The sequence below is a fragment of the Saimiri boliviensis genome, chromosome 7, assembly GCF_048565385.1.
Source record: "Saimiri boliviensis isolate mSaiBol1 chromosome 7, mSaiBol1.pri, whole genome shotgun sequence".
NCBI classification, from domain to species: Eukaryota; Metazoa; Chordata; class Mammalia; order Primates; family Cebidae; genus Saimiri; species Saimiri boliviensis.
Window position 1 is genome coordinate 111,239,084 of NC_133455.1, and position 14,563 is coordinate 111,253,646.

The following is a 14,563-nucleotide window of genomic DNA, read 5'->3' on the forward strand; positions in this document are numbered from 1 at the left end:
CAAATACCGCATGTTCTCACCTATAGCTGGAAACTAAATGTTGATGGATATAAAGATGGTAACAATAAAACTGGGGAGTACTGGGGGTAGGGATAGAATAGGGGATAAGAGTTGAAAAGGTAACTCTTGGGTACTATACTCAGTACCTGAGTAATGGGCTTATTCATACTCTAAACCTCAGCATCATACAATATATCCAGTTAACAAACCTGCACATGTACTCCCAAATCTAAAATAAAATAAAAATAAATAAAATGTATAGGGAACACTGCTATATATGTTTCCCTTGTGCTAATCCTAGTTTTGGGTACTTTTGTGGCCTACCAGGTGAGAAGATGTTCTCAGAATCACAGCTTTGATCTACAGTGGTGCTAATGTTATTCCTCTTATGCTTGGGCCTTAGATTTGAACCAGTGCTATGAATTGACTGTGAAAGACTCAGTGGAATCCTCTGAGATTCTGTCAGCAAAAATGTAATTCAAATTTAAATCTAATCAACATTCACTGAGTGCCAACCATATGCACAGTATGATGTTACGCACATGCTAACATTTGCAGCCTTAAGCTACAAATATAAATAAGTTTACATGAAGGCACAAATAACATAGTTTGTATTCTATGCAGTAAGACTTGTCTTAGAAGGATATATTCTGAGGGTTTGTCATAATCACTGATTATTGCTGAAGGCAAGGAAAAAGAAACCAGGAAAGTGATTACACAGGATTAAAAACTAGAAAAAGGGATACTCAAACAAGATTAATTTATTTTCTATTTATTATTACTAATATATTTTTTAAGAGACAGTGTATCACTCTATCACCCAGGCTTGGAGTGCAGTGGCACAATCACGTACCCTTGACCTTCTGGGCTCAAGAGATCTTCCCACGTCAGTCTCCTGTGTAGCTAGGGTCACAGGTGTACACCACCATGCCCAGCTAATTTTTTCATTTCTCATAGAGACAGGGTCTCCCTAAGTTGCCCAGTTTGGTCTCAAACTCCTGGCCCCAAGCAATCCTCCTGCCTCAGGTTCCCAAAGTGCTGAGATTACAGGTGTGAGCCACCACTCCTGGCAAAATTCATTTCTTTTTTTTCATTTTTTATTTATTTATTTTTTTACACATTGCTACAAAGACGTATCCAACAAAATTCATTTCTATTAAGATATTTTCTTTTCTTTTCTGGATAAAGGATTTGGTCCATGGCTAATTTATTAAGACATTTTCAACAAGTTTCCCATCTGGGTTAAAGCTAACTCTGAAGCAAATTCTAAGCCTGTTGATGAGATTTTATTTATTAATCCCAGCTGGTAAGGGAAGAAATTTTCTAAAACGGGTATTTCGAGAGCAGACACCAAATCATTAAATAGTTTTCAACTAAATGTCTATAAAGTCCACCATTTTGATTTAACTCAAGTTGTCATACAGACCCTGAGCTTCTCGTTAGCTTGGCACTGACAGCTTAACCTAATTTTCCCTTTCTAATCTCACATTTTCTATCCTCTCACAGAAATCCTATCTCCCAGTCAGGCAGTAAGTTCTATTTTCTCCTTTTCCAAACATGTCTCCTACATTCTCATCGTTGCCGCGGCTTAGGTTTTTTTGTTTTTTTTTTTTTTTTTTTTTTTTTGAGACAGAGTTTCGCTCTTGTTACCCAGGCTGGAGTGCAATGGCGCGATCTCGGCTCACCGCAACCTCCGCCTCCTGGGTTCAGGCAATTCTCCTGCCTCAGCCTCCTGAGTAGCTGGGATTACAGGCACACGCCACCATGCCCAGCTAATTTTTTGTATTTTTAGTAGAGACGGGGTTTCACTATGTTGACTGGGATGGTCTCGATCTCTTGACCTCGTGATCCACCCGTCTCGGCCTCCCAAAGTGCTGGCATTACAGGCTTGAGCCACCGCGCCCGGCCCAGGTTTTTTGTATTATACAAACCACTCTTTTCTTCTCGCCTTATTTAAATCCTACCTATCCTTGATTAGCTCAGTGACAACTTCCTGTGGACAATATTTCAGGTGCTTATATTTTCTTTATGATATATTACAGAAATCCATGTAGATCTAAGTCTTCAAAGCTGTGGTAGGAAGATCTGGAGTTATAGGCATATTACTTATTAGCTTTGTAACCTTGGGTAAGTCATTTAGTTCATTCATCAAATTTGAATGAGACATAGTTTCTTATTTCAAGGAGCTCACAATGGAAAGGATATTAAATTTTTAAAAAGCCTACAAACATGACAATATAATTAAGAGACTCAAATGAGACAACAGAAATAATGGTATTTTAAAAATGAAAATAGAAATATAAGTTATTTAAGAATTTCTCAAACTAAGTTTTCATTGCTATTTTTTTTTTTATTGCTTTCAAAATCATGGTTTATTCCTTTAAAAATAGCTCATGTTTAGAATTCAGGGTTTAGAACAGAAGCCATGTTGAGATTCTGGCATCTTGCCACCTTGGAAAGACTCCTCTAAATTAAGCTATACTGTCTGTGGCCCTTCTTAAAAGATAGACACTCACTAGCTCATTGAAGGTACAGACAAGGGTTTGTGAGCAGTTTTATATAACACGGTGGCTTTTGCTAAGATTTCTTTCCGAGAGCTACTTGGACAGGTACTCTTACTATGTTTATGGAGATGACCATGTCACAGGTTCTAAGGCCAACTGTTTAATCTCATAAAACACTCAATTAATTTATAAAGTGCAATTAAGACTCTGAGATATAAATTTGGTAATTCCAAGAGACTCATAGTCATATGACTATGGGTTACAAGGTTCTCTTATTTATATTTCTTTCTTTCTTTTTTTTTTTTGAAACAGAGTCTAACTCTGCTGCCCAGGCTGGAGTATAGTGGCACAATCCTGGCTTACTGCAATCTCTGCCTCCTGGGTTCAAGCGATTCTCCCGCCTCAGCCTTCCAAGTAGCTGGAATTATAGGCACAGCCAGCACACTCAACTAATTTGTATTTTTTAGTAGAGACGGGGTTTTACCATGTTGTCCAGGCTAGTCTCGAACTCCTGACCTCAAGTGATCCACCATGCCCCACCTTGCTATTTATATTTCTAACTCAAGCTTATCATCTAAACTTAGATCACACTGTAGCTATCAAATGGTAATGTTGATGGCCTCTTAAAGGCTTTTCACAGGTACCTTTTATTAAAATGCTTGGTTAAATGAGTCCAATTATCACCTTTTCAAAATTATTCTAAATCCCCTAAAGTCTACAAAATATTTCTTTTCTTTTTTTTCTGAGATGGAGTCTTGCACTGTCACCCAGACTGGAGTGCAGTGGTGTGATCTTGGCTCACTGCGACCTCCACCTCCTGGGTTCTTCTGACTCATCCTCCGGAGTAGCTGGGATTAAAGGTGCACGCCACTATGCCAAGCTAATTTTTTCTATTTTTAGTAGAGATGGGGTTTTACCATGTTGGTCAGACTGTTCTCAAACTCCTGACCTCAAGTGATCCGCCTATGTCAGCTTCCCAAAGTTCTGGGATTACAGGCGTGAGCCACTGTGCCTGGCCCAAAATATTTCTTTTCCTTTTTTTATTTTTTTCCCCCAATTTGAGAAATTGGGTGTCTTGCTCTGTCACCCAGGCTGGAGTGCAGTGGTGTGATCTGGGCTCACTACAACATCCACCTCCTAGGTTCAATGGTTTCTCCTGCCTCAGCCTCCTGAGTAACTTGGACTACAGGCATGTGCCACCACACCCAGCTAATTTATATATATATATATTTTTTAGTAGAGACAGGATATCACCATGTTACCCAGGCTGGTCCTGACCTCCTGACCTCAGGTGATCCATTACAGGCGTGAGCCACTGTGCCCAATATATTTATTTTCTTAATGCAATATATTTTCACTTATTTCAGAATTTTTCAATTACATAATACATAAAAACAGCAGTATTTATCTCCCCTGTAAAACACTCATTTCACAAAGAGCAAAATGTTTGGCTGGGCATGGTGGCTTATATCTGTAATATCAGCCCTTTGGGAGGCCAAGCCAGGAGAATCACTTGAGATTAGGAGTTTGAGACCAGCCTGGGCAACATAGTAAGGTTCCATCTCTACCAAAAAAAAAAAAAAAAAAAAAAATCTACCCAGATGTAGTAGTGCCAGCACTCACTTGAGTCCAATAGATTATTCAGGCTACAAGTGAGTTATGATCAAACCACTGTACTCCAGCTTGAGTGACCGAGTGAGACCTTGTCTCATAAATAAATAAATAAATAACAGAAAGCCTACCAATTACAGAAATAAAGCTAATTTTTTATTTTTATGTTCCTAAAGATAAGTACACTAATAACAAATCACTATTTTTTGCTATAATAATAAAGAAGAATCCTGAAGAGCCCAGTATTAAAAAAAAGAGAGAAGAAAATAGAACTACATATTTGAATTACTTTTATTAGGGGGAAAATATCTACTTACGGCAGTGGCTCGAGAAAGTTCTCGACACGTACTAAGCAGTCCATTTTGTAAATCGTCCCTTTGTAACACCACTGTCTGAATGGCTGCTGGGTTATCTGCATGCATTTCTATCTCTTGGCTGGCTGATAGCAAAGCTTGCTCAAGGGTGTACTATTATAATAAAAAGAATTACACTTAATGTTCTGCATCATTGAATTAATTCTTTTTACTTATCAGTGTCCTGATAATAATCACATAAAGTAACATCAATTGTAGACAATAAACATAATTGTCCTACTTTCTCCTTGTGGAGCTGCTGAAGTTTCTCTTCCAGAGCATGCACCACTTTATCCTGTTCACATAATCGGCTTAACTTGGCCTAGGTTATAAGAGAAGATGTCTTGTTAGCAATTTTTTATTTTTTCTGTAATTGGACGTAAGCAGTCATTTTATGACCAAAATCTAGCTTATAAACATAGAATGCTTTAAAAATACACATGCAATCATTTTGCCTCTACAATCTGCTAAATAGGTTAAGTGACATATTCAGTCCTTAATTAAAGAGTCTATTGTTATATATTTAAAAAATCATGCTCTTAGATTCTTAAAAAAGAATATAAATAGAACACTTCTAACTGAAATATAAATGAAAATATTATTAATGGAGAAAAATAAATTTAATCAGTTTTACCCTAATTTCTCCCTAATTTCTTAACTATGAAAGTATGAGAAGGTACTCTAATAACATTTTAATAGGACAATAAACCAGTTTTAATGTTTCAAAATGAAAACACTGGACAAATTTGAAATAGGAACTTTATGGCATAATGACACAAAAGGAAGAAATTTGAGACTTCACCTTCTTTGCTATTTATCTATTCAAATAACTACCTTATCTTTGTCAGACAACAAGACTCAGGTTACACAAATGAAAGGTGTTAAAAAGAAAAAGGCAGGGCTGGGCTTGGTGGCTCATCCCTGTAATCCCAGCACTTTGGGAGGCCAAGATAGGTAGACCACCTGAGGTCAGGAGGTTGAGACCAGCCTGGCTAACATGGGAAGCCCTGACTCTAACTAGAAAAGCAAAAACAAAAACAAAAACAAAAAGTTAGCTGGGTGTGGTGGTGTGCTCCTACAGACCCAGTTATTTGGGTATCTGAGGCACAATAATCACCTGAACCCGGGAGGCAGAGGGTGCAGTAAACTGAGATCGTGACACTCAGCCTGGGTGACAGAGAGAGACCCTGACTCAAACAAAACAAAACAAAACGAAAAAAACGAAAGAAAAAGGGGTACAACTCAATGGAATAAAATCAGGGGAAATAATGAGGGAAGAATGTGTGGCAAATAAAATATGATATAAAATAAATGAAATTTAATTTATAAAGAAGTAGTGATAAGATGTCTAAAGGCTGATACTTTATCCAAAAAACACAGCAATTCTTCTTTGCCTCCAGTCTTCTATAATTTTTTTTTTTTTAAGGCAGGGTCTAATTTCATTACCAGGCTGGAGTGCAGTATCACGATCTCAGCTCACTGCAACCTCTCCCTACTGGGTTCAGGAGATTCTCATGGCAAAGCCTCCAGAGTAGCTGGGATTACAAGCGTGCGCCACCACACCCAGCTAATTTATATATCTTTAGTAGAGACAGGGTCGTGCTATGTTGCCCAGGCTGGTCTCAAACTCCTGGCCTCAAGTGATTCACCCTCCTCAGCTTCCCAAAGTGCTGGGACTGACTGGTGCAAGTCACTGTAACCAGCCATTCTCTAACTTTTAAAAATCAGAACAGTTTTTACTTTCATGTAAGTGATGCTTAATATGTTCACCTGCTAACAATAGGGAGTAGTGGGACGTAGAGGGCAGGGAATAATAATTTAGAGCACACACGCACACACACACACACACACACACACACACACACAATATAAATTTATCTGATGTCATTTCGGAGGACTTGGGAGAAAGAAGTTTTTTCGTCATGCTTATTTCCAGTGTTTTTGGCAGAGAATATGACAGAGTGCTGACAATATGTATCATACTAATACTTACATCAATATCTACTTCTTCAGGTCTGTATTTGTATAATGTGCCTCTACCTTCATCTTGTGACAGCTATAAGAAAACAATCATATAGCAACTTAAAAACTCTTATTTAAAAATATATTTAGCCTATATTTTAGATTTATATTAAATATGTATGACAATATTACAAAAATAGATTTTAATGATTCTTATACTTTTAGAAGTTTAATTCAAACACAGATCAACAAAGTAGAAAAATACTTAACAGAGATATAATATGCAAGATACATGAGAACGATGTATGTAACAAGCTTGTTAAACATAATAATACGCTGGTCAAACAAAACTAATACAGTACCTTACATTCTTGGTTTTAAAGACACACATTATTTTAATAAAAAAATTGACAAATACAATCATAGCAACTGTATCAAATCAAGTATTTGAATCAAGCATAGTTCAACAGTCAAAACCATCCTTCACAGTATACACATAATCACACACTGTATATGTGTACACTCAAATGTCAACACACCTTATTTAACAAAACCTGTAACATATTGTATACATATACGTAATATAAAACAGACATACACAATATAGACTTATCTTGTTCTTCTGTCTTAAGAACTAAAAGATAATGAAGGAAAAGGATGGGTTTAATTGAAAAGAGGAAAATCATTCAAGACCTCATAAAACTGAAAGCCTGTTATGAACTATGGATAGTCAATTTTCAAATTTATATGTGTTAGTTGACACCATTTGTGTTATTATATTTTAAGAAATTATTCAGTGTACTTAAGCTTCTTCCCAGTATCTTTTGGTTAAACAAATCCTTACTTCTGATTGTGCTTAGCAAGATTTCAATAGCCATCCCAGTTAGTTACACCACAGATAAAATAATAGTCTCTGCAGGCAATACTTCCTTATTTTTATTGTCTTTTGATTTTCATATTGATGGTGAGAAAGTAACAAAAATATATAGAAAAAATTTAAATAGGGCTCATTGCATGTTTACTAAATGGCACCAATTTCTTTCAAGGTACAGTTAGAAATAATGTGTCCCAACTATATTCCAGTTTAAAAAAAATAAAATTTCATATACGCTTTGGGGATACTTTGCAGAGAAATTAAAAAAAAGAAGTAAATTTCATATATGTGTAATACATAAGAATGTATAAATGACAATTCTGCACGTTTTCTCTATGAATGAAACTGCTTGACAGTTACAGTTTCAAAAGGAGGCATAATTTAAACAGGAGATAACTTTGAATTGATCTAGAAATGTAGGAATCAGGAGAAGGTAAAAATATAAGCATTCCAAACAGACAATAAATCCTGGATTTACATGTTTCATTTCAAGACATTACTTTCACATACCTCATGCAAATGAATCTGTGACTATTTAAGGGTATGCACATTGATTATTAAACCACAAAACTTTCATAGAAATGAATATTACATGAAAAATGAATTTAATCACCAAAGTTAGAATGCTCTTACACTATTTAAAATAAGTATCCTCAGGTGTGTCCTGAGAAGTGTCAACTGTCATTCTAAATTAAAGCACCTAGATCCAAGAAAATAATTTATATTCCTATATTAAAAAAATAATAAAAAGTAACTTTTAAATAGGTAGATCCATGATAAAAAAGTAAGATAATGTCAAAACTACATTTTTCATATTTATAACAAATTAAAGACCAAAGGCCATAAGCCATTAAGATGCTCAAATATAGTTTGCTTAATATTTATTTTATTTTTTGAGATGCAGTCTTGCTGTTGCCCAGCTTGGAGTGCAGTGGTATGATCTTGGCTCACTGCAACCTCTGCTTCCTGGGTTCAAGCAATTTCTCTGCTTCAGTCTCCAGAATAGGTGGGATTACCAGCATGGGCCACCTTGCCCAGCTAATTTTTGTATTTTTAATAGAGATGGGGTTTTACCATGTTGGCCAGGCTGGTCTCGAACTCCTGACCTCAGGTGATCCACCCGCCTCAGCCTCCCAAAGTGCTGGGATTACAGGTGTGAGCCACCACACCCGGCCATAGTTTGCTTAATATTTAAAGTTAAATGCAAAACAGCTTTACTAGACCACAGAATCTGAATATAACTAGTGGACAGTGTTACATCTAGATTAAAATATCAACAGTACCCTGTATCTCAGAGTGAACAGAAAAAAAGACTGGTATATTAAGGTGAAAACTTAGTAATTTACAGTAAATCTTTAGGTATATACTATTTTTATTTATGGATTCTTATTGCAGATTTATTTTTATATCAGTTAGCATATCATAATAAAGAAATATATCTACTATAGTCACTTTAGAGTGATATATCCTTTATAGCCATATAAACATGTTATACATATCAATCAGATTTTCTTGTGTTATTTCTACTTCTAGTACCACCAAAAATTTTCTTTAAATCATTTATCAAATTATTCAATAAAGATATTCATTAAACATCAACTAACCAAATTCTTAAACATTTTGCCACACACTGCTTTTACAACAGAAGCGTAAGAGAACAAAATGATTCCTTAAAAAAACAACAAACATGTTCATAGGATTGAAAAGGTTGCTATTTTGTCAAGATGAAAATCCTGACCCCTCATCCCAACATTCCCCCACCCCCCTGCCCTACCAAAAAAAAAAAAAAAAAAAAAAAAGGAAAAAGAAAAAAAGAAAAAAGAAAATCTTAATGTAAATTTCATGGGCATTCTGGTTAACTCAAGTTTTGCATATTTAAGTTCATGGTAACACTGTCTATCAATTTTTTCAAATATAACTTTAGCAAAAAAATAAAAATAAAAAGGGAAGGTTTGTTTGAATACTTCATTTGAAGTACCTTAGCAACAGTAGAAAAGCAAATGAAAAAATGGGCTATGTAGTAATTACATAAACTTGAGCACTGCTTCAACTTCAGGTTGAGGAGTGTGTTATATAGATTTTACTAACTATATAAGGACATGTGTTATATTTTATTTAGATTGCCAGAAGCTTTTCATAATAAAGTATCTGATAGTTTCTCTAAAACAAAAAACAAAAAACAAAAAAAACTGTCTTGGCATTAAGTTAAAGTTATTTATGTTAATTAAAATTCAACTTCAATATCCCTTAGGTATATGAACTATATATATTTTAAAGCATATGAACATAATATATAAACTCCAAAAAGGATTTTTAGGAAAATATTTTAAAATTTGATAATATTAGATATTATCTATCAAGAGCAAAAAATGCTCATAGGACTGTAGACATTTGTTGATATAGCATCTTTTAGGACAAATTACTTATCAAGTGATTAATTTCACTGGTATTAGTCATGCTATAAAACCTATGGTGCTAAAATGTAACTGTGAAAGGTGAGCTAGAATGCTTTTATTTATTTATTTTAAAAAAGAGTGTCTCCTTCTGTCACCCAGGCCGGAGCACAGTGGGCTAATTTCTTTTCTTTTTTTTTTTTTTTTTTTTTGAGACGGAGTTTCACTCTTGTTACCCAGGCTGGAGTGCAATGGCGCGATCTCGGCTCACCGCAACCTCCGCCTCCTGGGTTCAGGCAATTCTCCTGCCTCAGCCTCCTGAGTAGCTGGGATTATAGGCACGCACCACCATGCCCAGCTAATTTTTTGTATTTTTAGTAGAGACGGGGTTTCACCATGTTGACCATGGTTGGTCTCGATCTCTCGACCTCGTGATCCACCCGCCTCAGCCTCCCAAAGTGCTGGGATTACAGGCTTGAGCCACCGCGCCCGGCCCACAGTGGGCTAATTTTAACTACAGTTCATTGCAGCTTTGGACTCCTGTCTCAGCCTCCTGAGTAGCTAGGACTGCAGGTGTGTGCCACCATGCCTGATTAACCTTTTTATATTTTGTAGAGACAGGGTCTTGCTTTCTTGCCCAGGCTGGTCTCAAACTCCTGGGATAAAGCTTCACAAATTGCTGGGACTATAGGCATAAGCCACCTTGCCTGGCCTGGATTCAGCCTTTTTTACTTGAGCAATTTTAAGAAAATTATTTCCTAGGTAATTTCTCGGATGTTCTCCAAGGAAGAAAATGCAAACATTTCCATAAAGGTCCTCCTGAGAGAAAAACTGAGTGGCTATGAATCAGAATAAAATACATTATAAAACATTTTGCCATTGTATTTCTAGTTAAATATCAAGAATTTATTAATACAACATTGTTATTCAACCTCAGAAAAGCAAACTGTAGCAGTACATTTATACTTTTTCATGAAGATTCTCCCTGGATAATAACATAAGGGAAACCTGGAGAAAAAAATAAAATCTAATTTCAATTTGTGCAAATTTATAAACAGAGCTTAAAAAATGTGTCAGCCTGTCACTTTAATCTATTAAGGATGCCCTGCAATAATTAAGTCCTTTACTAGCAGCTGAATAAAAATAAGACAGTCTGAAGACTCCCTAGCCTTAATAGCACTCAGAGTTAACACTGATTTCCTGGTAACTGGTGGTTGAGCCATGCTCAGGCATGGCTGCTGACTTTAGACATTCAGATCTTTCTGTTCTGTACAATTTTAGTTTTCTTTCAAGTATTAATATGAAGAAATATTTGTAAAAATCTATTGCTCTTTCAGTATTCAAGGTTAGCGATGCCATACTGAGCCAGTCTCAGACATCTTCACTTTTTTTTGCTCCCCACTTCAGTCCTTTCCATTTCAGATCTCCATATTTTGGGAAAACCTCAACGAGAACTTTTAATGCAACTGAATTAATTTAAACGATCAGACTTCTCTATCATGAATCATGAATGTTGAGCATCATAAAAAAGAAAAACCAACCAAACCAAAGAGGAAATCCAGGCTACCATTCTTATTTAAAATATGCAAAATGTGATATGGTAACAAAATCCCTTTGATCGCATGTCGATTTAGCATTACGTAACAGCATCAGGCACTGCGGAAGGTATCACTTTTGGGATAAGTATTAAGACTGTCAGTGCGGTACTTTGGAATAAAGAACCAAGGCCTATAATCTGGTGTCTTTAAGAATTGAAAGATTCCATTTTCTTTTGATGAGTAAAGCTGTTTAACTTTAAATATTTAGTAGTTTGTTAATCTCTTTATTACAATTCGAGACTATTTTCAGTCATCTAATAATGTACTTTCAACATTTTGAAAACGGTACTGAAATAGAAGACACCCTCTCATCAACTGTATCCATTCTTCAGTTACACAGCCCTGTGATGCAGATCCCATGGCAACCAAACCAAACAGAGCCCTTAAAAGCCAGTGTGAGCTCAAAGTCCTTCTTTTCACTAGGTGCCTTATATATTTTAATCAAAATACATATTCATTTTTCATGTTAGTTAATTTTCTTCTTCTGCATGATTTTTTAAAAGATTGTAACAGGTCATAGGCCAGAGTAATTTGAGGGTGCTGAAGTGGAAGAAGCTGATGTTGAGAAACACATAGCTAGAAACATTTAGACCATGAATACACAAAAGTTTGATAGAAACATATATGACTTCTTTTGCAGATCTGCAGATTACTAAGGTTCCTAAGTTAAAGCCAGCCAACCCCAAGACACACATTTTGAGTTTGGAAAAAGAACAGAGTAAGATATGATAGTCTTGAGGACTGCTCAAGAATGGTAAGAATACTGGGGGAAAATACCCACCAGTATGTTAAAAAGTGGCTACCTTTAAGTTTTACCATACCATAGTACAGAAACTAGATTTAAACAGTAGGTTGGAGGAAGCTGTGGAGGGCTACCCCTGAAAGTAAATATTTTTACAAAGCCTTTTCCCTAAAAATTAGATATAATGCTTTTAGAGTTAATAAAACCATATGGAAAGCTAGTAGTTTTGCAAATGTACTGCAGACCTCCAAGTACGTAACAATCAAATACTCTGCACAAAAACTTTAGGAAAATGGCACATTTAATATTCAACGGCAAAATGTTCAGCGAAGCCATGCTAAGAATACTGCAGCATCTTGAAAAGCATGGATGAATTGTGGTTTTCCAAATAAACATAAACAAAAAATAAAAAAAGAAAAACACTGATGCCATGAGTAAATCTGAGGATAAATCAAAACTGTCACTGAGGGATTTTGCAGATGATAAAGCAGTATCATTCACTGTCCAAGACCTTACTTGCTGGTACAGTTGGGGTCTTAGCGCCGAGTTCTCAATCATTGTGTGAACCATGGTGATAATAGGTTCATTTTCTTTCATCTATTTCAAATCAGGAGGAGCATACAGCAAACATCAGTTTACAGCATAGCTAGATTTGAAAGACGACACTGTAAATATAGCCTCTACTTTAATATCTTCCTAATAGTGCAGTTGTTTACATTTTATCCCATGGTTGTACAGATTTAATTCATATAAAACATTTTAAACAAGTATTAAATGCTGTGAGATACTTCCAAGATTATAAAAAAAATTACTAATTGCAACAGTTAAAACTAGTTTTACTTTATACATATAATCACAATACAGTCAATTAATGAATATTCCTACATATACTAAAATAGACGACAAATCATAATTCTAAGGATAAACTAAAGGGCAAGCACACACTCAGGAGAAAAATGTTACCATTTAATTGATTATGTATTCACTAATAAACCTGAAAATGATATTCAGTTCTGTGTAAGGTTATAAAAAATTAGTTCTCTACAATTATTATAATATATTGAACACATCACCTAATCACATATTTTATTAAAGGTAATCTTGACATTTATAGACACTCTATTATGGATTTTCTCACAGTATAATATCACATGTAGAATTACTGAAGGATATGCACACTAAGACTTATTCAGCAAAGACTTGGTATGTCTCAACTCCTAAAAAGGTAATCTAAAATCAAGCTTAACATTTCCAGCTATGTTGTACTTAATTACTGCCTCTAGAAAAAAATATATATATATTTTTAAATCAGGCTCTGTACTTGAGTTAAAGCACTCAAAAGACAATCATGATGTATACAGCAAGAGGTCAAGAAAGTTTTACCATTTGTAAGCCAACAGGTCTGCTTATAATGGTAATTTGTAACATAACATTTACTTTATGTGATTTTCATTTATTAGAAAATAAGCATTTCTATCGTGGCTGACAAATGCTACTTTACTGATTTCAGCTAAGTCTACCACAAAACTTCATTAATCTTAAAATTCATAAATGTATTAATGTAAGAAAAAACTAAATCTTAAAACTCTTTTTTCTAGACAATTATGTTTTTAGTCTAGATGCCAATGTTTCACTCAATAAAATTTGTTTATTTGTCAAGTTAAAAACCTGTGACTGGTTTAATCTACTTTTTAGTCAATTAAGTGATAACGAAACACATGCATGTCTTTTAACAGTATTCCAATTAAAAGTTTCATTCGGGCCGGGCGCGGTGGCTCAAGCCTGTAATCCCAGCACTTTGGGAGGCCGAGGCGGGTGGATCACGAGGTCAAGAGATCGAGACCATCCTGGTCAACATGGTGAAACCCCGTCTCTACTAAAAATACAAAAAATTAGCTGGGCATGGTGGCACGTGCCTATAATCCCAGCTACTCAGGAGGCTGAGGCAGGAGAATTGCCTGAACTCAGGAGGCGGAGGTTGCGGTGAGCCGAGATCGCGCCATTGCACTCCAGCCTGGGTAACAAAAGGGAAACTCCGTCTCAAAAAAAAAAAAAAAAAAAGTTTCATTCGGGCTAGACCATGTATTTTTAAATCTCTGTGCCTAGAATGTTTGCATCTACCCAGGTAGTTCCCTCATGTTACTTTACCACCAATCTGATTTCTGTAACTATAAATTAATTTTGTCAAACTAATTAAATGTCAAGGTATTTGGAACACATCAGTTAAACTAAAAAAATTATTACTGTTATGATCTGTTGCTCAGGTTGGAATGCAGTGGCCCTATCACGGCTCACTGCAGCCTCAACCTCCTGGCTTAGGCAAGCCTGCCACCTTAGCCTCTCACATAGGTAAGACTACAGGCACATGCCACCAAGGCCAGCTAATTTTTTGTATTTTTTTGTAGAGACAGGGATCTCACTATGTTGCCCAGACTGGTCTCGAACTCCTCGCTCAACCTTTTACAGTTGTTTTTGGGGAGCTAGGAACTTCGCTCCTAAGAGATGGTGAAATCAATAAATGGAGTA

General features: G+C 35.7%; 1 protein-coding gene across 46 annotated transcripts in view; it reads right to left on the reverse strand.

The window, feature by feature from the left end:
• PLEKHA5 (pleckstrin homology domain containing A5) overlaps positions 1 to 14,563 on the reverse strand; it is a 246,104-nt gene that overhangs the window by 47,424 nt on the left and 184,117 nt on the right. For 20 of the 46 annotated variants that reach the window (XM_074403206.1, XM_039461614.2, XM_074403215.1 and 17 more), the window contains 3 exons: positions 6,462 to 6,524; positions 4,710 to 4,790; positions 4,433 to 4,582 (listed from right to left, as the gene is read on the reverse strand). In XM_074403206.1, the coding sequence (XP_074259307.1) occupies positions 4,433 to 4,582; positions 4,710 to 4,790; positions 6,462 to 6,524 (294 nt within the window). Of the gene's footprint in view, positions 1 to 4,432; positions 4,583 to 4,709; positions 4,791 to 6,461; positions 6,525 to 7,028; positions 7,065 to 12,540; positions 12,684 to 14,563 lie in introns of those variants that run through there. The other 26 variants (XR_012518577.1, XR_012518576.1, XM_074403205.1 and 23 more) reach the window with 4 other exon arrangements.